Genomic DNA, 27,184 nt, shown 5'->3' with positions numbered 1-27,184 from the left:
GGCATAAGGCTCAAAACAGTTTCACTAACCAAATTGCATTTTTATTCTTGCCAATAGTACCTACTACCATCCATATCACGAGCTAGGAAATGACATGAGTTAATCCCCTTGCATAATCAACAAGTGCTACTTGAATTAGTAGCCGCTAAATAAGTGGTAGAGACCTTAGCAAAAGTAGCTAAAGTGGGAAAATACTAATAGGGATATTATAAACCCACAAATCTTTCCAAATACTAGATCCTAGAACAGAAACGATCAGTTCATAATTTAGATTGGTAATTAGAAAAACGCCCATGAATGAAAAGGGAAAGATTATTAGATCATCCAAATATGAAGATTTGCAACACCTCTCCCACTTGTCATTGGTTTCTCCACTGAGTTTATGCATAACTAACTGTATAGGCTAATATTACAACAATGGACAAAAGCATGATTCTTCTGCTTCTAAATGAATAATAACACCTTACATGTGGCATTTTACAATCCCTTCTACAGCACATTCGCACAATGATTGCACTTTTCAAATAAGGCAACACGAACTTTTCTTGCAAAACAAATTTTAGAATTGTGAAACTGCAAAGGCAAGCTGCTAAAATTGATACAATCACTAACAACCAGAGCTTACCCTGATGATTCATCATATACATAATCGGAATCTGTTGCTCCACCTTAAGAATGCAAAAATTTAACAGAAGACAAATTTTGCAAAATATTAGCTTCATCAGATAAAAAATCCAATATCGATATAAAATTGAAGTTCCAAAAACTCATATGGGAAAGAAGGTAAACCCCGGCATGACGATCAGGTTTAAGATGCCACTAAGCTCACCTCCAAATGTATCACTACCAGAACTATTTGCTGATTGTGGTTCCTCTCCTTGGCTAATAGGATGATGAGAATTAGTATCCTGACCAACAGCTTCATCATTTTCTGCAAAGATATCTACTGTGCCACTCAATGCCCCACTTGTTGAAGCATGCGAACTCTGCAAATTCATGTCTACCGAAACAAACGGCGCTGTAGAGGATAAGGGATCATTTACTCTAGCTTCTGTTTCATCATCAGCAAAAATGTCCTCTGCTTCCCCAGTGCTAGAATTCCTATTTTCAGTTTCTAAATCTCTATTGCCAACCAATGTCCCACCCTTTGCACGAGCCACTGCTTCATATCCCTCTGAAACCGGCAAACGAAATAAAAAGAAGGTGCAGTTCAGGTGCCATCTAGCATGAGCCTTTGATGACAAACTCTCAAAAACAAACTCATCTTTCATTGAATTCAAGCAGTCAAAGCTGATGGCTACCTATAAATATTAGAGCACAGAACGTCATATAAAATTTAAATCATGGAACTCAATTTCATGTTATCCGAATGGAAGACTTCATTAAAAATTACAGTAGTTTATCCCAAATAAATTAAATATAAAGGCCCACACCAAATCTAGTGATAGTTCTCCTATTTTGTAGAGCTAAATAATCATGTAACTGATTTTGAACATATGGCGATGTCTTCCTGCTTAAATAATTGAAAATTTAGGAAAAGACAGTAAGATATTGCATGCAAAAGCTCCTGTGTTTCATAAATATGTCTGCAGTAAAAATTTCAGCAGGAATATATATTACACTTCCCATAGTATTTATTTGTAACAAAATTCTCTCATTTGTCAAGAATGGTTTCCAAAAGTATTGGACCTTTCAAGGTCCCAGTATAAGACTGCTAAATACTAAATTTTATATGTGAGCATGTAGGGGAGAAAAGCAGAAAGATGTATACAAAAAGTAGTTGCTGATGTCAGCAAAACTTTTGAGAAGTCTCCTTGGCAATCATTTCTACATAATTAAGGTGCACGATTTACACAGGGAATGGTGTAGAGAGAATAAATAATAATTGACTTAAAACACCTAGGTGACATATTCATACCAAGTTCCAACACTAGTGGGTAGGATGGTTTAACCACCTCACATCTAACTAAAACATCTAGCATTAAGTTGGTCACATATAACGTGGAAAATATTAATGAAACAACAATTTTGAGTGTTACCACTCTACCACCACCCCTCCAAGCTGCAACGCTGAATAGCACATTTTATCATTACTCGCATTCCCCCAATCTCCCCTAGTAAAATAGTTCCAAATTTTACAAAGATGACTAAAAAATTTCTAATAACCACAATATCGGTCTACCACCATCCACTGAGGCACCTGGGTAACCAGCCAAAGTGCTCGCTTGTTGTCTAGGATAGTAACCCAGTTCCCAGTTACCTGTCATATATTCAGCTTTCTTCATCTCTAGGTCCAGGTCTTTGTTGGTTTCCTATCATACTCTATGGAATTCATTCATTAGCCACTGAATATATGCAAAAAGAGCCATAATGGGTTGTGCACATCTGTGTGCATCTGCAAATACAAGGATCTGCAGTTCGTTCCAGTTTCTTCCCTACATCAATTTCTTTCTAGGTCTGACAATGTGCCCTAACAAGGGCATTTCTATAGTGGATATCATCCTCATATCAATGGCTGTAAAGCATTTGCATTGATCTGTGAATTTTGTCATAAATTTGCAAAAAAAGTTGTCTAATACAAGGCTACTTTGAAGCGGGAGCAGGAGGACGAAGTGAAAGTAGGAGCGGGGAGCAACAATTTTCAAAAACTTCCGAGTCGGGAGGGAGAGAATCAAGACCGCTTTTTATATAATATATATTTTTATGTATTTTGATGCATATATGTCGACAAAAGCATCTAGAATGATGAATTAGTTATAAAAAGCATAAAAACATGGATTAGAGTTTAAAGTTTAAACCATATAACACCAATCATCTAGTAGTTATAATCTTCATCAACCACAGGTCCAGAAGTTACAAGTTACAACACCTCGATTCTCATGGTTCATCAATCTTATAATTCAAAGTTTTCAAAATTCAATATATAACATTTGTCATCACTAAATTTGTACCTTTTTTTAATCTGAAGAAATCGTACTTGGAGCAGCACTCAGGCATACATAGTCTTGCCCAGGATTGGACCACGAGACCTATGGAGACCAAACCTCCCCACCTAACCATTGGACCACATCTATCTATGGAGACTAAAGTTGTACTTGTAACCATTACCAAACTATGACAAAGAATATCAAACATGAAATGAAGCCTTTCAACTTTCACGAAGCATCATATTCATAGTTCATGAATCATTACCAATGAATTATAATTGCCAACTTCAAACTTAAACTTAAATTGTCATATATTGTTTACAAAAAATACCATAATAAATATGAAAGAGTCAATAGTCATAAAAAGTAGTAGAAACTAGAAAAGAAAAGTTAATCAAAATTCTTCTTGCCATGAGAAATTTCTAAATTTTTTTCTCATGGTCTAGGCTCCTACCACTTAGTTGAACGGCAACATCTAGAACCAAAAGGGACATGACCCTCACATGAAGTGTTGATTTGGGGTAGCATCAATGTGCTCTAGCCACGAAATTTGGTGGAGAGGTTGGGCTCAGAGATCTGACGCAGGGCCTCCTGGGGCTGATGCAGGCCAAGAGAGGCTGACACAGGGCCAGCGCTGGGCTAGGAGAGGCTGACGCAGTCCAGATTGGGCAGATGCTGGGGTTTCTGAGGCAGATTGGTGAGTAGCTGCTGGAAGGATTATCCAGGGTTTCAGCCAGTGGATTTGTCAGAAACTAAGAGGTATTACTACCAAGGAAATTCTCTGTTGGGTAGACCAGTTTAGGCACCCAGATTGTACTTTGATATTTCTTAATAAGAAATTCCTCAGATAGTTGCACCGGTTTTCCCACATTGAGTTATTCCAGGGGCATTAGTCCAAAAATAATGCTGTCATATGGTGTGTTTGTTCTTATTTCTTTTCGTTGTTGATCTGTAATATGTTGAGCATGCACTAGTGTTTATTTTCAGTATTTACATTGTAAATAACTTGTTAAGGGAAATAACAAGTTGGTACGAATAAATCAGATAAAGTGCATGGAGGGTGTCTAACTAAGTAAACTTAGAAACTTCAACACGGTATCAGAGCCAGGTACAGATCACAGGAGGACTAAAAGACATCAGCCAAGTGGAGCAATAGCAACAGAAAACAATTGTCCCGAGGTGACAAAAGTTGTTTCTAGCAACGCAAAAGCCAAGGAGTGTGACGCAGAGCCAGCCAGGGCCATGCAGAGGAAGTCGGGAATTGCGCAAAGCCTCACAGAGGCTAGCGCTACTGACGCAGAGGGTTAGAGGGTTGACGTAGGGCATCCCAGGGTTGACGAAGACCCATCCGGGGTGACACAGGGCCAGCATGAGGCAAAGAGGGGCTGACGCAGTTCACATAGAAGCAATTGCTAGGGTCTAGAACGTTGCAGGAATATTGTAGAGTGGAGTTGGTGAGGTACTGTAGTCAGAACAGTGCCTCACGGAGCAGGGTCAGAGGAGTTGTTACCGAGGGTTTCTAGCCGAGGAACCCGGATCAGAAGTGCAGTTGCACAAGTCAATCAGAGTGGGGGGCATCTCAACAAGCGGCAAAAGGATTTCCATGAGGGAAATCAAGACTCAGAGGGAGTCCAGAAGAGAACTTCCAGATGGGAAGTAGAGACTCAGAGGGAGTCCAGAAGATAACTTCCAGGCGGGAAGTAGAGACTCAGAGGAGTCAAACAGAGAACTTCCAGGAGGGAAGTAGAGGAGCATCATGGCACTACACGGAGTAAGAAACCAGGATAGACTGGACGGAGCATTGAACTTCGCAGTCTGGAAGGCCAGAATCTTATTTGTGCTTGACAGGAATCGTGTCAAGAACTTCGCCTTGAAGGTAATAGTTGTCCCAGTCGACCCCAGTGATAATTATAGGTACGAGGAGGCGATGGCAAGGGCCAAGTGAATTATCCTTGACGAGGTCAAGGATCATGTGGTACCACATATAGCCGAGAAGGAAACGACGTTCGAGATGTGGGAGGTTCTCAAGAAGCTGTACCAGCATACTTCTGTGCAGAGAAGGATGCTATTTGTGAATCAAATGAGGTCGTATCAGATGAAGAAGGGACAATCGATTGACACTTTCCTCGAAGGACTGAATGAGATCCGAGACTATTTGACTGCTATAGGGGCGACACCGGATCATAAGCTTATGTTGAGGACAGCCCTAAATGTTGTCTCAGAAGATTGGGAAGTATTTGTCCAGAGTATCCTGGGTGGAGGGACTCTCCCACCTTGGGACGAGATGTGGGCAGCTCTTCGCCAAGAAGAGATCACACGGCAATCGAAGATGGGTAGCAGCAGCAAGGGGATCAAAGTCAAGTAGGAGGAGGAAAATGTTGCCCTAGCATCTGAGGGAAAGCAAGAAAAGCGAAAGAAGAAAGATCTCTCCAAGATCAAGTGCTTCCACTGTGGGGAGTTGGGTTATTATGTGACACAGTGTCCAAGGAAGAGTAAGGGAGAGTCTTCGAAGACTAAGGCAGAGCCAGCACCGGCAGAGAAGGAAGTTTTGACAGACAATGACTGTGCCATGAGTGCACACGCGCCACTTGAGCGGAAGTGGGGAGACATCAAGCTGTAATTAGGCGGACTACAGGCGATGAGGGGCAAGATCCATGAGGTACCCAGCCTCATGGATTAGACCTTGCTACAGGAGCCCCAAAGAGGAGTAGCACTACTGGCTGAGTTGGGTAGAGACGGATGCGGATGGAGCGGCAGAGACAGCTACAGTGCAGGAGTGTCGAGACAACGTGAGGCTAGCAGGTTGCAGCAGTGCGAGAGGCATGGGAGTGTTGCACCAGTGCAGGATGGCACAGTGAGGTGTGCAACAGTGCGAGATGCAGGAAGTTGTTGCAGGCTGCATCAACGCAGAGGTCAGAGAGGTTGCACTTGTCAGCGGCAAAGGGAGCTTCAGCATCAATGGGTGTCTCTAGCCCAACAGGGAGGTTAGATTGGGAGATCAGTTACTTACTTCTCAGTAACTGAGTTGCAGTGCAACAATGAGCAGCACAATGCAGCATGATGAGAGGAGGTGCAATGCGGATGCAATGCTGGGAGAAAGGACCAGCAGCAGCACGAATGCAGAGGGAGTTGTCGTACAGATGCAGTAGTGGCAGTGGCAACGGCAGAACCATGGGCAACAGTGCAGGATGCAGCACTACAGAGGATGTTGGGCAAGAAGGCCTAGCATCAGCACAGGTACCGATGACGGATGAGTAGAGTAATACTAAGTGAGGAGTATTGCTAGAGCACAGTCCTCGCTAAGAGGGAATATTGATTTGCGGTAACATCGGATGTGCTCTAGCCACGAAATTTGGTGGAGAGGTTAGGGCACATGAGATCTCCAATACCCAGAAAGGGTTTGGGCAGATTATAAATAGTTCAGGAGATACTAAAATAATTAATATTTTTAATGGAGTCCCTAAGTCTAAACTTAGGGAAAATAAAATATTAATGTGTATTAACATGAAACTGTGTTAGAATGGTCCAAAAGACATGGATCAAGCCAGATCTAATCTTAGCCGTTGATTAAGGACTTAATCTCGATCGTTGATATGTCAACAGGAAAAGTATAAGAGGAGGCTTAAGGGTCACTTGGAGAACACACCAGAGTGATCAGTCATTCTATTCTCTAGAGCAGGGTTTGCTAAGAGAGATAGAATCAGTGATCGGAGAGCAACTAAGGGGCATTGAGTACAGAGAGACAGAGATGCAGAGATAGTGTCAAGATAGCAGCAGAGCAGCCAGTGCTCATGCAGGGCCACGCAGAGGCAGCTAAGTGTTGCGCAGAGCACCAGAGGAGCCAGCGTAGCTGACGCCGAGGCTCAGAGATTTGACGCAGGGCCTCCTGGGGCTGACGCAGGCCAAGAGAGGCTGACGCAGGGCCAGCGCTGGGCTAGGAGAGGCTGACGCAGTCCAGATTGGGCAGACGCTGGGGTTTCTGAGGCAGAATGGTGCTGAGTAACTGCCGGAAGGATTATCCAGGGTTTCAGCCAGTAGATTTGTCAAAAACTGAGAGGTATTACTATCAAGGAAATTCTTTGTTGGGTAGGCCAGTTTCGGCGCCCAGATTGTACTCTGATATTTCTTAATAAGGAAACCCTTAGATAGCTGCATCGGTTTTCCCACATTGGGTTTTTCTGGGGACATTAGTCCAAAAATAATGATGTCATATGGTGTGTTTGTTCTTGTTTCTTTTAGTTTCTGATCTGTAATATGTTGAGCATGCACTAGTGTTTATTTTCAGTACTTACATTGTAAATAACTTGTTAAGGGAAATAACAAGTAGGTAGGAATAAATCAAATAAAGTGCATGGAGGGTTTCTAACTAAGTAAACTTAGAAATTTCAACATGAAGCTGCAGATGGAGGTGGCGGAAAAGTTGGTGCAATGTGAGCACTGCTAGTGGATGATGAAGGTGGAATGGTTGTTGATGTTGTTGATGCTTCATCCTCATCCTTCAAAAGTTTTGTTTCCATTTGTTCCAAATGTAAGGCTCCATTCTCCAAAGTATCCTCCTTCGAGTTGTTGTGCCAAGTGACATATGCTCTATCATATCAAGCCTGGTCACTATAATGTGTCAACAACCTCAAGTTGTAGAGTACATAAACCAAGCTTTTTGCCCAATTTTCATTGAGGCAGTTTCGTTTGACATTGTGGATGAAGTTATAGGTGCTCCAATTCCTCTCTGCATAAGAAGTATTAACCACCTGTGAAAATAATTTCACTACCAATTTTGCCAAAGGCCTCCCGAAGCCATGCATGTTACAACACTCAACAAGATCCATTCTATCTCTATCATCAATAGCATGCAAAGAACCAAACACTCTAGTTTGACTAAAGTATTTGCTTAATCCTCCACGAAATCTAGCACACACACACCCTTGTCAGGAGCCAACTTGTTTAATGCTACCATATACCCATTTTGTACCTCTGGATTTGTATGGGTTTTCTCCTAAGCCAACCCCCCCCCCCCCCCCCGGTGCAACTTTCACCAACCAAGATGGTGTTGGGTCCCTATAATACTAGTGATTACCCCATTACTATGGTAGTTGTACCCCTTATTAATATTGTTGTGCCCCTATTGTCCCCATATTGTTATTACTGTGCCCCATAGAATCCCTCTATTGTTATTTTTGTGGCTTTATACTATTATTGTTAGGTCTGCTGGGTTATATTGTGACTCCTTAGACTCCTATGTATAGAAAGGAGGTTTTGTCATTTGAATCATCGAAAAAATGTTCATTTATGTAATGTAAAGGAAGTTGCCCCCTCGAAGAGGCTGAATTTTAAGCCGTTGATCTATCTTTTCTATCTTTTTCTTGAACTGGTTTCATAACATTTGGTATCAGAGCTTTGGATTTTAGGGTTTCGCTGCTCCAAACAGGGCATCATGGCATTTTCACTATAACTTTTTTTCTGCGACGTTTCAGAAGCTAAAAAAAACCCATTTGAGAAGAAATCGCGTTGAACCTCGGGTCTGAATTTCAGAGCTTTTCGTGCTATATTTGCGGAGATATGATCTGAGGAAGTTGGTCTTTTGCAGACTCCTGAATTACATTCCAAATAGGTGACCTAGGGAAAATCGTCATAACTTTCTCTCTGAGCATCGGATTGAAATTTCGTAAGAAGGTACAAAAAGAGGACGGACTGTAGTTTCTTGTATACATTTTTCAGAGCCAAAGGTCAAAATAGTGACTCGTGGAACATCGTACAAGTTCACTCTACTGAATTAGTCTATAATCAGGTCACTGTGGGAGATTTGGCATAACTCTTCATTGGAAAATCCAATTGAGATCAGAATGGTGACATTGGAAAGAGGACACAGAGGGCTACCGCAGGTCGCAATTTTAGAACTGGATGATCCGAAATTACAGAGATACATCAGAGGCAATATCGAGCTCCTACAAAGTGAAAAAAGGTGTGTAGATTTTTTAAATTTTTGCTTAAGCTTGGTTTGAAAAATAATTTTGAAGGAATTCAAAGGGCATAGTAGAGCATTAGTATCGGTAACTGATGCCCCGATGAAAGAAAATGCAAACACCTAGTAAGCAATCTGAAAGCTCTAGCATGACTCATGAAGAAGAGGAAGAAATGCCACATGATATATCAAAATTACAAGACCAAGTGCAACAAATTTCACTCTCACAAAAGCTAACAGAAGCTAAGATAAATGGCATGGAATCTAAGATAAAGGGCGTGGAAGCCAAGATTGACGATTTGAAGATAGATTTGAAGGCAGATTTGACAAATTTTCTACGAGAAATACTTACTAATGGTGAAAGGGGAGTAAAGGAAACTCATGATGCAAACAAAGGAAATGTTAATCATGATTTCATACACTCTAATGTTGGATCTAAGATGCACCATATTCAAAAAATCGATATGAGGAAGTTTGATGGCAAGGATCCCGCAACATGGATATTACAGATGGAGCAATTTTTCGATCTCAATAATGTGCAAAATACACAAAAGGTATGTATTGCAATTTTATATTTGGAACCAAATCAGTTTGTATGGTATCAATGGCTTTGCTCTCGTAAACAATTTATCACTTGGGCAATTTTTACAGAAGAATTGATAGCACATTATGAGGATACAAAAAGCAACACTTTTTTTGGCCAATTGATAAGTCTCAAACAAAAGGGTTCAATAATGGAACACATTGAGAAGTTCCAAAAATTGAACATAAGGGTAAAAAATATTCCAAAGGAGCATAGAATTGATGTGTTCATAGGGTCTTTAAAGGATAATATCCAACATGATGTTTGCCTTTGGGAACCTGATTCATTAGAGAAGGCATTCAGGTTAGCAAGAAAAATGGAAAGCAAAATTATGGCAACCAAGAAGCATACCACTCACAACTATAAAGACGGAAGTGTTGTTGCCGCTAGTCTTCCACAACCTATAAGGGTGACACCACAACAATTGGAAGAAAAAAGAGCAAAAGGGCTTTGTTACAGTTGTGATAGCAAATACACTAAAGGTCATAAGTGTGCTGAGAAGAAATTATTCTACATAGATTGTGAAGAGGAAGAATAAAAGGAACAAGAAAGTTCAAAAGAAGAGGATATACTCCAGGAACAAAGCCTAGATGAAGAACAAATGAATCCGACCATATCTTGTAATGCATTGGCTGGAATACCACTCCTCAAACCATCAAGATAGAAGGACAAATCAAGAAGAAAAAGGTAATAGTGTTGATTGATTCAGGAAGTACCCACAATTTTATTCATTGTAAGGTAGCAAAAGAATTCAATTGCTTCTTATATCCAGCACCAGAGTGTCAAGTGATGGTTGCAAATGGAGGAACAATAAATTGCTCTGGAAAGTGCCATAATATCAAGCTATACATGGGAGAATATGTATTGACTAGCCCAATGCTTTCCATTCCAATGGGAGGTGTTGATGTTGTATTAGGAGTCAAATGGCTACAATCCTTGGGTACAATAGCTTTTAATTTTCAAGAACTTTTCATGAAATTTTCTGTGGAATGAAAGGAAGTTGAATTAAGGGGTATTGCAGGGAAACCAGGAAAGATAATCAGCTTTAACGGTATGACAAAGCTTCTAAAAAAGGAACGAAAAGGTGTAATTGCACAATTATGTTCGCTAGATTTTTCCACATTGGAATCATCTATTTCTCTAGATCTCCAAAAAGTCTTGGACAATCATTCCAAGGTATTTGAGACTCACAAAGGTCTCCCACCTATTCGTGAACATGATCATGCTATTCATCTGATTTCAGGAAGTGTTCCTCCAAACATCAGGCCGTACAGATATCCCTATGCCCAAAAGAATGAAATTGAACGTATGGTTGCAGAAAAGCTAGAGGCTGGTATAATTCAACAGAGGCAAAGTTCTTTCTTTGCTCCAGTAGTATTGGTGCACAAGAAGGATGGATCATGACGCATGTGTCTGGATTATAGGGAGCTCAAGAAGCTCACTATTAAAGCTAAGTTTCCCATTCCTGTCATTGATGAATTACTGGATGAATTGCATGGATCAATTTACTTCACCAAGTTGGATCTTCATTCAGGATATCATCAAATCAAAATGAAGACTGAAGACATTCCGAAACAAGCTCCCAGTTCAAACAATAATGCCAGAACTTGACGAGGAAAGAAAAATTATATTAGAACCAGAAGCAGTCACAAAAACAAGAACTCGACGTCTACGAAATCGATCAATTTCAGAGTATCTTATCAAGTGGAAGAACTTATCTGCTGAAGATTCCACATGGGAGGATGAGAATTTTATACAAAAGCATCCAAAACTACTCAAGCTTTGAGGACAACACTTTTTTGAAAGAGAGGGGCATGTTGGGTCCCTATAATACTAGTGATTACCCCATTACTATGGTACTTGTACCCCTTATTAATAGTGTTGTGCCCCTATTGTCCCCATATTGTTATTACTGTGCCTCATAGAATCCCTCTATTATTATTTTTGTGGCTTTATATTATTATTGTTAGGTCGGTTGGGTTATATTGTGACTCCTTAAACTCCTATATATAGAAAGGAGGTGTTGTCATTTGAATCATCAAAGAATTGTTCATTTATGTAATGTAAAGGAGGTTGCCCCCTCGAAGAGGCTGAATTTTAAGGCGTTGATCTATCTTTTCTATCTTTTTCTTGAGCTGGTTTCATAACAGATGGACAATAGTATTGTCATGTAAGGACATACGCCAAGGCATGGAGTTGAACATTAAGATTATCACACATTTTTACCACATGTTTGTGAACATGATCATACAAGATGGGATTGTCCAGCTCAAAAATATCTTTCATTTGCCCTAGCATGTTATCCGTCTGCTCATACACTTCCCCAATCACTGGCGCATTTGTATTTGCAAAACGAATCATGTTATAAATGGGTTTGGTGAGCTGTTAATCTTCGATAACAATGGTATGTTCTATACTGGCAACAATTACTTCAATGTCCTTTTATAAGCCCAATCATAATTTCCACTTAATTTTCAATAGCAATCACATAAAAAAATTATTCACATTAACAGTGACGTAGATAGAACATGAACAATAAACTATAGAAGACAAGCCAAGACAAGAGAACGCAAGAATTTGGCTCAAGACAGGGAAAACCCCCAAGATGGGAAAAACCCTTAATCAATCCTTCTTATTATCAAATATCAAATGTTCAACAGAGAGAGACTCCAATAATGTACAATGATAGATGATCCAATACCACTGCCCTTAGTCAATTAAATATCCCAATCAAAATCTACAATTTTGTTCTCAGCCAACAGCAGTGAAACAGCCTAACCAAAAAGTCAATAGTGGTCAACGCAACTGTAAATGTGTCCTCCTTAAGCTCGGTTAAGGTTAAACTAACTCGGCCTTCCTTGAAGATTAACCAGCATCCAAAACAGTCAACGAAGAGACAGTCAAACTTGGTCAAACTGGAAGTCAGCCCTACGTTCAAACAAGCCTGCGAAACACATGTCAACCGGCTTTGAAATCCTTGTAATTTGTGCCAATAAATGTGGTCTGCCGAAATAGAGAGAAACCCACCAAAACTGCAGTCAAATGAAGTCAAATAAGCCTTGGTCAATGCTGGTCAAAGTCTCCCAGAAACATAAAGTCAACGCAGGTCAGGTCTATCCTCCACAAACTCGAATGTGTGAGATGAATAGCTACTCAATCAGATGTACGAACCACTCTGATGAGGAGAGAGAGATGTGTGTTGATGAGATGCCAAAATGAGGTTTCCTCAATGTCTATTTATACAAGACAATGTGGGTCAAAAGACATGTTTCTTCGACTTCATGAGCCTACATGAAGGTAGGGCCGACCTTGACCATAAGTACATGTGTGGGCTTGTCTTCAAAAACATATTTCTCCTTGTCCAAATTCAGTGATCCTAAGGTCGATTTTGGTTCTCTCGGAAAGAGGGATTCAATCCAATAATCATCTTCTTCAAATGAGCTATCCAAAGTGGAATTTGGCCCTAGTTGCACATTTTAGCAACTGCAAAACATTCGTTACACCTGTCCAAAACTAACCATTAAGAGTCATGTCCTCCACCTCTTGAAAAACTTCCCTGTCAAATGTCATCGCAGCCCTGTCCTTTAATATCTGCCATGATTCACTTGATACCATGCTAGCCAAAGCCTCTCTTACATTCAAAAGGAACTTGAAGGTGAGGTACTAGCTAGCAAATCTAATCTTTTTTATCTTCAATAGCTCCAACCTTGAGTGACTACAAAAAAGGCCATGGGTATTGCTATGATTGGTAATGAATCTTATCATTTTCTTGCTTTCTTGTACAATGAACCAATCCATTTGTATTGAGGTTCCTTTATCTTAATAATATCATGCATCAAAAGGTTCATTGTGTGAACCAAACACCCAGACCAAAATATGTTGGGGTATCTATCCTCAATAATGCTCTCGCTGCCTTAAAAGCATTATCAGTGATGACTTCGATGACATTGTATGGCCCAATACTTTCAATTGTTTGAATTAATAGTTCTGCAATGTTGATGTTGGTCTTAAACTTATGTGAGTAGTCATGAGATGAAAGGAAGATCGCACCAATAACATACACACCATGAACACTTACCAATGGCTTGCCTTTTACATTTATCCAGCCATCAGATATAGTGGATACCCCATATTCATTCCAAGAATTTGTGAATTTACCCAAAGCATTTTCTATTTGGGTTTTTTTCTTGGTCAAAGTCCCACGGTTCTAGCTTTGTCATACTCATGGCTCTTGTATCCTTTAGGGGCATCATTAATGGTGGCAACCATTTCATGCCAATAAGATGAGAGAAGAATACTGAATGGTATGCCACATGCATAGAGAAACCAGAAAATTTTTGCATCCACGTCACCCCTACAACCTTGGTCAAGGAGTTCTGATATTGTTTTACACCTTAAAGGGATGTTTGTGCCTATGACTACAAATCCACTACCATGGTTGGATGTTGATAGAGTTCTTGCAGTTTCTCTATGGGTGCTAGTGGTGTCATGTTAATCTTTGATCTTTTCGATTGGTATTGTGCTTCCTCCTATATATATCTATATATATATATATATATATATATAATCAAAAAATATACATATATATACTAAAAAAATTAAAATATATATATATATATATAAACCAAAACAAAAAGTGAACAAAAAGGACTGCAACCGCACAAATGTCAAGAGTCGAGACCCACTCCCACAGATGCAGACACTACCATAGCCGCCATATGCAACTACTTTATCCAACATGTTGGTATGAATAAAATATATATATATAGTACAAATAATGTAAATAATAATAAAAATCAATGTTCCACCATGACTCTAAAGCGGGGAGACGTAGGTGTGAGGAAACGCACAAGGGGGACGTGTGGAAGTACCCTCAAAATTTAGGAGAATTTTGAGGGTGTGGGGGGACATCAAGGTATGTATATATATATATATATATCTATATATATATAGGACGTGTGGAAGTACCCTCAAAATTTAGGAGAATTTTGAGGGTGTGGGGGGACATCAAGGTATGTATATATATATATATATATATATATATAAAGTTCATTTTCAATAATGAAAGCATAAATAGACTAATAGTAATACATTGATCCATACATAAAATTTAAATTCATAGTTGAGTTAAATAATGACATACATTGATCCATCCGCATCATTCATTTTTATACATACATCAATCATATGACATACTCATCATTCATCCATAACATGAGATTCAATAATGAAATATTCAAATGCATTGATCCATATCATTCATCATTCTATAATCTACATTGATTTAAAAATTAAATTCATCATTCAGCATTCTAAAAGAGCTCAACAACAGGCAAGAGAGTAGAGCTTGAAGGCCGCAGGAGAGCACAACTCAACGGCGGGCAAGAGAGCACAGCTCAACGACGGCAAGATAGCACTCAATAGAGCTCAACAACGGGCAAGAGAATTTGGGAAATGAATAGGTAAGTTAACCTACGTAAGTTTTAACTTCCAAATTTTTGGTTTTGTTTTATTTTTTTACTTTTTTTCAAGTTTTGTTTTAATTTTTATTTTATTTTTAGTTTTTTAATACGTGAATTTTCAATTTTTTTATATAACGTGTTATTAGACAAATTCGAGGGGGGTTGCCCAGAAGCACCCCCTTCGGGAAGTCGTGTCCCCACACTGGGGAAACACACCCCTGCGTCTCCCCATGACTACCCAAAAGGGGCGCATGGGGAAATGCACCACCAGACGTCCCCATGTCCCAGGGGTGTGGGGTGCACGCACCCAACCCTAGGGGACGCATCCTTGTGGAACACTGATAATAATGATTAATGATTAATTAACTAGTAATTAGTTAATGAAAAGGTATGTCCTTAAGGAAATGACTATTGGTGAAGAGGTCTACCATGATACATAACCAGGCCCTCACCCTCATTTGTAATCATCTCATCAATTCTTTTATATAATATTCAATATACAATTATCTGTCCTACAATGGATGTCCTTGTCTTCGAATTATTCTAAAGATTATTGCAAAGAATTCCTATGAGTATACAAACTTTGTTCGTTACATTGGTATCAGAGTTGTTCAATCATCTAGCCATTCAACTACTACACATAGACAGTCTGACCCGACCTTTGGCCATCAAACTTTCGTCAACATTGTTGTCGTCAAAATTCAAGCGTTTCACTACATCATTTTGGACTTTTTCCATTCTGTCGCCTTCGGCCATTAAAAGAAAAAAAGGAAGAAAATAGAGAGTATAAAAAAAAAGTCAAAAAAGAGTGAAAAATAAAAAGTATAGATAAAAAATATATATATATACAAATTTTGAAAAATGAAAAATAAAATAAAATAAATATTATATAAAAAAGGGAAAAAAAAAATCTTTAGGAAATTAAAAAGAGGAAAAAAGTTATAGTAAAAAAGAAATAAACAAAATTTTAATTAAAAAAAAACAGATCTAATTCAAATATAATATATATATATATATATAACCTACAGCAGAGAAACGACCTACAACCGTTAGTGGTAACCACAGTCTTGCGGGGTTGTCAGCAAGTAGCACCATTGCTGACTACCAGTGCCATTTCTGCCATCCATCCACCATTTTTAGAAGTCGGTTCTGATTTCAATCGTGATGTATGAAGGATAGTCAAGAAATAACATTAAATTCAATTCCATTTGAGCTTAGGGATTGTATCCTCCATAGAAAATTTTCCATCGAACTTGTGAGGGGTTAAGTCAAAGTCCATCGAATCCCTAAGGTGATAAGACACAGCCCTTGAAGGATCACACAATCATTTTTGGGGAAATATACAATTAAGTGAATAACAGTAAAGTACGCTTCTTTTGAGTTAAAAAAAATACAAAGGAAAAGACAAATTCTTCAAGTGTTATATAAGTTTGGAAAAAAAAGTGTTCATTTTGGTATAACTCTGAAAGTAATATTAACAGTTTTAGTGGGGGAGTAATTTTAAAGCTATTTAAGCGCAACAAAATTAAAAAGGGAATTAGTTAAAAAAGGGACTTTTTTATAAAACAAGTTATTCCATATATATATATATATATATATATATATATAAAGGAGAGAGAGTTAAAAAAAAAGGATAAAGTTAATTAGGAGATATTAAAAATATTTAATTTAAAAAATATATTTCAAAGTTAAAAACAAAAAAACAAAAAATAAAAATAAAAGATGATGCGAATGGAGTCTAATTCAGAAATGAAGGACAGACAATTTTCCTATATGTGTATTTTAATCACACGTCACGAGTTAATTACATTAAAAGGGAACATCCAAGGGAAAAAAGTTAATATCACTATTAGTACAAGCAACAATGAATATTATATTAATATTAATCTGGCTAATCAACTATCAATTTCAGATGCCAATGTAGGCGAAACAACAGATATTTTTGGAAAAAAATATGAAATTAATGATTTACAAATAACAGTAGATCATTATGAGTACATATCTCAATTTTGTGTTGTAAAAAATGTATGACATAGGTTGACATAATTCTTGGTCGACCTTGGTTTAGAGAATTGGGGGTATTCAGTTAAAACATAGAGAAAAAAATGTTGATGTTTTCTTATAAGGGAAAGATGATCACATTTCGAGTCATGACAATGAAGTCACAATCGACAATGTCCTCATCAAAAGACTTTAAAGATCTTACGAAATTGATACCTCAAAAAACTCAAAACACAATATCCAGGAAGCAAAAATGATCCATAGTTAAACAGAAACACAACAAATTACAGATATAACCATAAATATAGAGATGCAGCAGAAATAACACTTCATTTCATTAATATCAAATACTGAAAAATGCTTACAAATAGAGTGGAAATAAGACTAGCTAGGGCAATAGTAGCTTATCTCTGAGAAGAGATGTGGCTGCTACATGCCTCTGAACAGAGTTACAATGAGACTCCAGGGCCTTTTTATTATTGAACAATAAGAGAAAACCCTAAACAACCAAAACCCTAACCCGAGGAGATGTAACACCAAGAGTTTATGGGCCCCGTTGGGGTTAGTTCGACAGCCAACTTCCTGGGGTCGTAACTTGGTCATATTATCTTTATTTGACACATATGAAACATCGTTGGAAAGATCTCTCCGAGGACTATAGTTGCTGACGCAATTTCTTTAGAAATCATCAGATGCGTTTGGCCAAAAAACGTCATTTAGGACTCAAAATGGCTCTTCAGGACTCGAAAAACTACCAAAAATAGTAAATTGTGCTACAATTAAGGAAACTGGAAAAAAAAACAAAACAAAAACAAAACAAAACAAAAAACAAAAAAACTCAAAGAACAATGGTTATGGTCCAAGTGGAATAGGCAGGTGGCCACCAATATCCACTTGGATCAGTCATTCCCCCTTAGGAAGCAATGATCTCCATTGTGTTGAGTTCCTCCACGAGATGAGGAAACTTCTATTGAACTTGGTCCCTAGTGAACCATTTGCCTTGGTGCAAGAGTTGGCCAGCTTTGACAACTCGATACAGCTGGATCTTTGCTGGCGAGTGTTCTTGATCTGCGTGTCCATGATCCGATCAGTTGCAACTTGTTCCATGCAATCTGGATTTAACTCTGTTGGTGTGAATTGTTCTGCAATGTCGGATGTGTCCAACAATGGTGGAAAGTATGGCCGAAGGCGTTCTTGCAAGCCAAGGAATGGGGGAATGTTGTGCTCCAAAGCTTTGTTTCCCACAGCTTTGGTAATGGTTTAAGGACCATATCGGAATGGTCTAAACTTTCGATAGGCTCTTGTAAGGTGTTCTTTTTTCAAATGCAACCAGACTTTGTCGCCCTCCTGAAACTTGTGTGGCACTCGATGTTGATCATGTCGCTGCTTGTACTTGGTATTTTTCACAATAGAGCGGCGATATTTCGGCCCATTGGGTAGAGGTGCTCCGGGAGTCAGATCGAACGAATGCTTGACATGATAGTGCAACAGTAGCCCTGTGGGTGAGGAGAAGATGTCCATGTATTCTTTCATGACCATATCCACCTGCTTCTTCTATGTGGAGGAACCCTTCCCGGGGGCCATAGAAGTGACTATGATCTTCCCCTTACTTTGAGAGCGAACCAAAAAGAAAATAAATTTCCTAGTCTGGGGGATGATCTTACTACATTTCTTGGCAGAGATCAAAGAGGTGGCGATAGGTGGGGCTACCTCTGATATCCTATATAACATATTACCCAGTGTTACGTGGGAGCGGGAGCGAAAGCGGGGAACGGGAGTGAAAACGGGTGCGAGAGCGACATTTTCAAAAGCTCCCGGTTTGGGAGAGAATCTCAGGGCGTTTTTTATATAATATATATGTTTTTTATATTTTTACATTTTGATACATATATGTCGACAAAAACATGTAGAATTATGAATTAGATATAAAAAACATAGATTGAACCATATAACAACAATCATCTAGAAGTTATAATCTTCATCAACCACGTCCACAAGTTAGTAACATAGTAACATACAACATATTGAGTCTCGTGATTCATCAATCTTAAAGTTTCAAGCTTTCAAAATTCAATATATAACATTTATCATCATTGATCACCAAAGTTGTACTTGTAAGCTAAGTGTAACCATTACAACAAATAATATCTAACATGAAATGAAATGAAATGAAACAACGTTCAACTTTCATGAAGCATCATATTCATAATTCGTTACTAATGAGTTATAATTGCCAACTTCAAACTTAAATTGTCATATATTGTTTATAAAAATATCATAATAAAAGAGTCAATAGTTATAAAAACTACTAAAAACTAGAAAAGACAAGTAAATATATTATCTATTGCTTATGCGTGGGCCTCTTGCCACCACAAGAAATGTCTAATTTTTAGTCTTGTTGGAAAATCAGGATCTTTGTCAATAATATCACCCTCTAAGCATTAATATCCAGAGGTATCTTTGTCATTACCTCTGTATCTGTATAGGGATCTTTGTCATTAATATCACCCTCTAAGCATTAACGTAAGATAGAAAAAGCATAGCATGTCAGGTCAAGAATTTGTTTAAGTGATGCGTACATTTTCAGGAGGGTCATGATAGACGAGTTTGACAACCAATGTCACTAACATCAAGATACATAGAGGGATTGGTGCTCTTGATTAAATACGAGTTCCATACCCTAAACAAAATTCAACGGAAACATTGCAATCCTGAAATCTTGAAAAATTGATAAGTCTATTGGATTTTGAATGAAATCTAAAATTCTACTTTCTCCATATGAAATCCAATGAGGTCGGAACCACTCTCAAACATCCTGAGTCATTTCATGGTAATGTTAAAAATTTAAGTAAAAGGATGAAAATGAAGATTAAGGAGAACCGCATATCAATACTAGGGACATAGGCTTGATCATTAAGTTGCCCACTCAAAACTTATTTGTTTCTTTGAAAAAAAATTGCATTTGAACATTATTGCAAAAAAGGCTAAACGCTCTCAAAAAGGTAGGGAGCGCGCTCCCAGTGAAGCGCGGATTGGGAGAGGGATCGAGGGAGGGGGAGGCACTCCCCCGCAACATTGGTATTACCCAAAGAAATAATCACAGAGCGAGGTCTAGACTCATATACAGCATGTCACTTCCACAAGTATGGTTGTCCTAATAATACATCACAAACGTGGAGAGGAGCAACATCACACAATACCTCATCTATGAGGGGCTTGATGTTGTAGGGAAGCCGACACTGCTAGCTGCCTCAGAGATCACATCCTTGGTGAAGCCACCTGATTTTGTACGGTTGCAGGTGTGGTATGGTCAGTAGGCCCAGCCACTTCACAACCTCTACTGAAATGAAGTTCTTTTCACTGCCATTGTCGACAATGAATTGCAGCGGCAAACCCTTCACCCACATTTGTGAGTGAAAAAAATGTTCCCCCTCCTCTGGATCTTCAAGCGCATTCTTTTGGATCTTGGCGGTGGCAATAGTGGCGCTGGGCTCCACATCAATAATCTACTTCCCTTTGTCATTCCTCTTGTCGGGTTCTGACTCAGGGTTGGAACATGCATCTGATTCTGAAGCCTTCAACTCGGCCACTAGCGACTACTTAAATCGACACTCACTTTTGTTGTGAGTGGGGCTCTTATGGATCTCACACCACTTTCCAGTGTCCTCCTTTGACGTCGTGGTGGTGTTCTTTTCTAGCAGCTTCGACAGGTTGTCTTGGGTCACCCCGCCTTGGCTTTGTCCTTTATTCTTTGAATTCGCAGATCCAATGTCTCGCTTCTTTTGTTTAAACCTATGCTCGATCTTGACAGCATATTGATACGTCGTGCCAAGCGAGGAGATATCCAGGAACTCCATCTCGTCCTGGATGTACTTGTGTAGGTAGCTGGGGTATTTGAATACCAAATGCCACTCAAAATCCTTTATACCCAACTTTGTGCGAAGGGTGTGAAAAATATTGGTAAACTTCGGCACGTCTTGGTCCCTTCCCTGCCGCAGTGTGATCCACTTTATGTCTTTATCCTCGTAGCTTTCGATATGGTAGTACTACTCCTTGATGGCATCCAGGAATGAATTCCAAATGGGTGCGGTTGAAGACAGTGAGGTCATACTTTCATGGTATCCCACCAGTCCTTGACGTGGGGGGCGGCTTTGAGAAGTGCAAAAGTGATATTTTCCTGACTGGAAAAATCATGAACAGAAAAATATCCTTCTAGCACATTTAACCATTTATCTACGGCATCCGCATCTATCTAACCCTCAAATATGAGAATGTCAATGTTAACTTGTACCATAAAGGGGGTGACTCTTCTAGAGTAGCTGCTGGAAGTAGATGTGTCGCCCTTGGGTAGCCGCCGAAGGATCTGGGCAAAGTTGTCCATTGTGTTCCTTTGTCGCTCAAGGGCTTCTTTGAATGAGATTTTGATAGGTTCTCCTACCCCCTCATCTTTCTTTTCACTCGCCATTGAAGGCCATTAAGATTTGCAAGGTTGACCTTGCAAAGGTTCAACTAGTTCAAGCCGTAACTCCTTGTATCCCGACCTTTTTGGGGACATGCAAAGAAAAACAGAGAAAGAGCAGACTGCTATGATACCACTGATCCGGATTTAAATAGGAACGCAACAAATTACAGATATAACCATAAATACAGAGATGTAGCAGAAATAACACTTCATTTCATTAATATCAAATACTGAAAAATGCTTACAAACAGAATGGAAATAAGACTAGCTCGGGCGATGGTAGCTTATCTCTGAGAAGAGATGTGGCGACTGCATGCCTCTGAACTAAGCAACAATGAGGCTCCAGGACCTTTTTATTATTGAACAATAAGAAGAAACCCTAAACAACCAAAACCACCCTAACCCAAGGAGATGTAACACCAAGAGTTTATGGGCCTCGTTGTGGTTAGTTCGATAGCCCACTTCCCGGGGTCATGACTTGGTCATATTATCTCCGTTTGACGCGTAAGATACCTCGTTGGAAAGATCTCTCCGAGGACTACAGCTACTGACGTGATTTCCATAGAAATTGCCAGAGGCATTTTGCCCAAAAAACATCGTTTAGGGCCTCAAAACGGCTCCAGAAGTTCAGGACCCAAAAAACTACGAAAAATAGTAAACTATATCACTCCAAGGATCTTATCAACTTGTATCAACAAAGATGATAGATCGAAGAATTCCAAAAAATGTGAATAAGATTACAAAGACAAAGAACAAATGATATGCCTTGTCAACAATAAGCTTTGAGGACAAATCTTTTTGAGGAGGAAGGCAATGTTATGAATAAAATATAGATATATAGTACAAATAATGTAAATAATAATAATAATGATTAATGATTAATAAACTAGTAATTAGTTAATGAAGAGGTATGTCCCTAAGGACATGTCCATTAGTGAAGAGGTATCTGCCTAGGTATATGCCCTCACCCTCATTTGTAATCATCTCATCAATCCTTAAATATAATATTCAATATACAATTACTTGTTTTACAATGAATGTCTTTGCCTTCGAAGTATTTTGAACATTATTACAGAGCATTCCTCCGAATGTACAAACTTTGTTCATTACAACTGCAAGCACACTCAACGAAAATCAACGCATGTGCAACAACTATACACTATCATCACCTTGTTGTCCAATTTGTTGCATTTGATTCTTTCCAGTTGCTCGTACACTAATTCCGCTGCCACCATATCTGGAACTAATGTCGCACACAGTCGTACACTCTACCACTGTTACCGTAACCACATCCATTTGCTCTTTGTCACTCTCATTCATCATTGATGTTGTCGTGCCAATTCCATACAAAGTCCTAAACGCCAGGTCTCAAGTGCTTAGATTTGAATAGTGTGTGGTTATTCATGTTTGTATGTCGTTAGTCGCATTCGTACATCGAGTATGTATATATATATATATATATATATATAAGTTACTCATATAAAGAATTATGAAGGAAAACATATATGTGTGTGTGTTCAAACTTCAAAGTGAATAATTAAGTAATTAAAAAGTTCAGAAAAGCAAAAAGATGCACTCCATGAAGAACCATGGTTTCTTTTCAAAATGCCCTTTTTGTTTTGAAGGATATTCTAATTGTCAAGAGCATCTAGACATCAAAATGTCATTTGCAAAAAATGTCACAAAACTTTTACTTTTGTTGAATATCAAAGTGACACACGAAAACAATCCTTAGAAGGAGACATTAAGTTTTATGAAGGGATAAAACAATTAATGGCGACACTTTATGGCTCAAGAATTAAAGAAAACAGAATCTAATTTGCAAGTTGAACACCCAACATCACTCCTACAAAACGATGTAATTACCGAGAACTCCAAGAATTCGGGAAGATGTGAACAGATTACAAGACAAAGAAACAAATGCCAGGCTTCCTCATCAATAAGCTTTGAAAACAAAGCTTTTCTGAAAGGGAAGGCAATGTTATGAATATTATGAATATAAATATATAAAAATAATATAAATAATAATAATGATTAATTTAATATTTTTGGACTTATTATTGTTTTTAATGTGAGAGTGAGGCTAACATTCCCCCCTCAATGATAAGTCCAAAGTAAGAACTTGTACCATCTCCAACTTCTCATGTTGAAACTGCTAAGTTGATCCTCAGTGAAAAACTACCTAAAAAACTGCCAAAGTTGGATGCCGAAAAAACTCCAATCTGAAGAGAACATGAATCAGCGACAAGTCTGATACATCTCTGAAAATTGCTTGACAAGTCCATTAGGTGCCAAGCTGCAAAAGGATCCGTCTATCCTTTGCTTTCCATCACCATCCCAATTGCTTGTCCACTGAGAAAATGTTGATAACGCCCACTGGTGAATTTGATGATGTCGAAACTGCCCACTGGCTACTTTGATGTTGACCACCCACTGGCGAATTTGTTGATGATGACCGCCCACTAGCTACTTTAATGTTGACTGCCCACTAGCTAATTTGACAATGCCCACTGGTTGATTTGTTGATGATGCCCGCTGGTTGATTTGTTGATGATGCCCACTGGTTGATTTGTTGATGATGTGATGATGCCCACTGGCTGATTTGTTGATGATGCCCACTGGCTGATTTTGTTGATGTTGTCAAAACTTTCAGTCTGACAACCACCTTCAATTCCATTATCATTTCCCCCCTTTGTCAGCTGAAAGGAGAGACAATCATCTACATTTGATTTCTGAACTCCCCCCCCCCCTTCAGCCCCAGTTCAGGTGCACGAGAGTACCATCTTCATTTCACTGTTGGCTGCAATAGGTGAGATTGAATTCTGTGGTAAAACTTATATAATCGTTTCATTGTTGACGACCATTCCCAAGGACCAATCCATGCATAATTTATCTTCAATCTCGTTGGTTAGTTTTGTTTGCGACATTTCTCTAATGAGTGATTCTGCTTGCCACAATGGTGACAAGGATGGAGATCAAAACAATGATATTCCATATGACCTATTCTTTGACAATGTTTGAATTTGGGACGATGCCCACTGGTTGATTTGTTGATGATGCCCACTGGCTGATTTGTTGATGATGCCCACTTGCTAACTTGATAGTGATGCCCACTGGCTGATTTTGTTGATGTTGTCAAAACTTTCAGTGTGACAACCACCTTCAATTCCATTATCATTTCCCCCCTTTGTCAGCTGAAAGGAGAGACAATCATCTACATTTGATTTCTGAACTCCCCCCCTTCAGGTGTAGGAGAGTTTCACTGTTGTACTCCCCTGTTCAGGTGCACGAGAGTACCATCTTCATTTGACTGTTGGCTGCAATAGGTGAGATTGAATTCTGTGGTAAAACTTATACAATCGTTTGACTGTTGACGACCATTCCCAAGGATCAATCCATGCATAATTGATCTTCAATCTGGTTGGTTGGTTTTGTTTGCAACATTTTTCTGATGAGTGATTCTGCTTGCCACAATGGTGACAAGGATGGAGATCAAAACAATGATCTTCCATATGACCTGTTCTTTGACAATGTTTGCATTTGGGTTTGTCTTCAACTTTCGCATGGCTTGCTGATGTTACTTGATCAAGAAACCCTGCACTGATGAACTTGATCGACTTTGAATAATCTGGGATATGAAAGTTGTTGTCATCTTTGTCATATCCTAATCCACGTCAATTTTTGTTTCTTTGGATTTCTTCCCACGGCTTGATGATTGGCTTGGAAGAAGAAAGTTGAACTTGATCATGGACAACTTCTACACTTGAAGTTGTTTGGATGAGTGATTTGGAATCATCATTTTTATCTTCATCTGTATGGTTGAATGAAGCATCACTCCTCTATTGCAACTCATCTCGTTGTAATTGTGACTCCAGTTGAAGAAACTCAATTGTCTCATGTGCTTGTTGTAGATGCATTTGAATATCAGCAAGAGTTGCTTTGCTGATTTTCACCATGTCTTCAGCGGTTGATAGGATCGGATTGTTAAGAACCTATAACAACTGAATGATTTTCTCCATGTGAACTCACGCTCGTTTTCTTTTAACACTTGCTAGATTTCTCGAACTTGCTTGGTTTAAACTTGTTTGCTTGATCGTCACTTTGAATTTCACGCTCGCTTGAACTCACACTCGCTAGGTTTTAACACTTGCTAGATTTTTCGAGCTTGCTTGGTTTAAACTTGTTTGCTTGATCGTCACTTTGAATTTCACGCTCGCTTTGAACAATTGAATGCTGGAACTCACGCTCGCTTGTTTTTTGATTCGAACTTGCTTGATTCTCTCACTTGATTGTTTCTTGAATTACACACTCGCTTGCTTTAGAGTTGAACTCGTTCGCTTGATGCTTGCTTGATTGTTGCTTCAATCAATTTCACGCTCGGTTTATGTCTTAAACATGTTCACTTGTACTTTGTGCTCGCTTGCACTCGCTCACTTGATTTAGCTTATTTGCAAAATAAGGGTGTCGAATAATATCAAAAAATGCACCCAAGAGAATGCTTACAATGATTTAATGACTACTTTAAGTGAATTTGATGACTTAGTTGAAAATAATTCACTCTCTTGACCCCTTATCAATTCAAAACTTAGGTGTCGAGTTCAACCGAAAATGCACCCTTACAATTCAACTCACCTTTATTTGACTTTGATTACAAGTTAACTTACAAATTATGATTTGCAAGTTACAATTTTGTTTTGAGTTGACTCGTACAAAAAAGTTGCAAGTGCATTGTCCAAAAGTTGATGTAAATGACAACTTCATTAACTTGATTTCCTTGGGTGAATGACGTTGAATTGCATGTTGATGTAGAATCGTTTTGAACGTTGTTGTTGACAACTTGATATTTTTTATTATGTGTTGCAGCTAATCGATTGCTTGTGTGTTGCTTATTTATGCTTGATTACATGAGCTTGAATAGAATTTATTATGTGCATGCATTTGTTTAATTTGTTGTGTACTCCATGTGTACCATATTACAAAGAGAGTGTCAAAACTAGACACAAAACATAAGCAACATCAAGAATCATGCAACATCACAAGCAAACTCATGGTATACCTAAGATCCCCTTATTCAATATCGGGCGGATCTAGGACACATCAACATCGCAAAAATTATCTCTTTATTAAATACTGAAGTACATCAGCCTTCACCTTCACAACATCGTGATTGAAATTTCTCAAGCAATAAGAATGCTAAGCTCACAAATTCTTGAAGTAAAAACATTACTTCAAATTACAATAATTACCTTCCCTTGAAAATTCACTTATCATTATAAATCACTTACGACTTTGAATATTAGGAGAGTAACAAAAAATAAACTTATCACTCCAAAAATATTACAAAATATACTCCTTATTTCCCCATTACAAATATATATAAAAAACTTTATAATCCACCTTATCCCTCCATTAACTTTAACTTTTCTTCTAAAACTCCCATTAAAAGAATTTTATGAAGTTCCCTTTAAAGAAATCAAAAAAGTGAATTTTACGTTCACTCTAAAATGTGAATGATTCTACTTTTTAAGCACACAGCATGCTTTAAAAAAAAATCCACATCCTTTGACCGTTTAAAATAACTCACTATGCATGCTTTTAACAATCCATGTACTTTTAGTCACGTTGGCTCCACCATATGCAAAGGTCATCACATTCACACATTTGAGTATGAAACACATACAAACCCACTACTACAATGTATCCAAACGCAAAGCTTTAACACGGAGTTTGTAGGTCTTCCAATGTAGAGATGCACAAGAATACATTACAAATTTGTCGGCGTGCTTCTGA

General features: G+C 38.5%; 1 protein-coding gene across 3 annotated transcripts in view; it reads right to left on the bottom strand.

The window, feature by feature from the left end:
- LOC149267195 (CD2-binding protein-like protein) overlaps positions 1-27,184 on the bottom strand; it is a 134,683-nt gene that overhangs the window by 67,149 nt on the left and 40,350 nt on the right. The window contains exons 7-8 of one of the 3 annotated variants that reach the window (XM_089431881.1): positions 830-1,297; positions 626-668 (exon numbers count right to left, since the gene is read on the bottom strand). In XM_089431881.1, the coding sequence (XP_089288007.1) occupies positions 626-668; positions 830-1,297 (511 nt within the window). The remainder of the gene's footprint in view (positions 1-625; positions 669-829; positions 1,298-27,184) is intronic. The other 2 variants (XM_089431889.1, XR_016260651.1) reach the window with 2 other exon arrangements.

The sequence above is a fragment of the Pinus tabuliformis genome, chromosome 6 (assembly GCF_031772625.1).
Source record: "Pinus tabuliformis cultivar Carrire ecotype Pingquan chromosome 6, CPIR1, whole genome shotgun sequence".
In the NCBI taxonomy this organism is placed as follows: Eukaryota; Viridiplantae; Streptophyta; class Pinopsida; order Pinales; family Pinaceae; genus Pinus; species Pinus tabuliformis.
The sequence above is the reverse complement of the archived record's forward strand: the minus strand, read 5'-3'. Positions and strand labels throughout refer to the sequence as shown.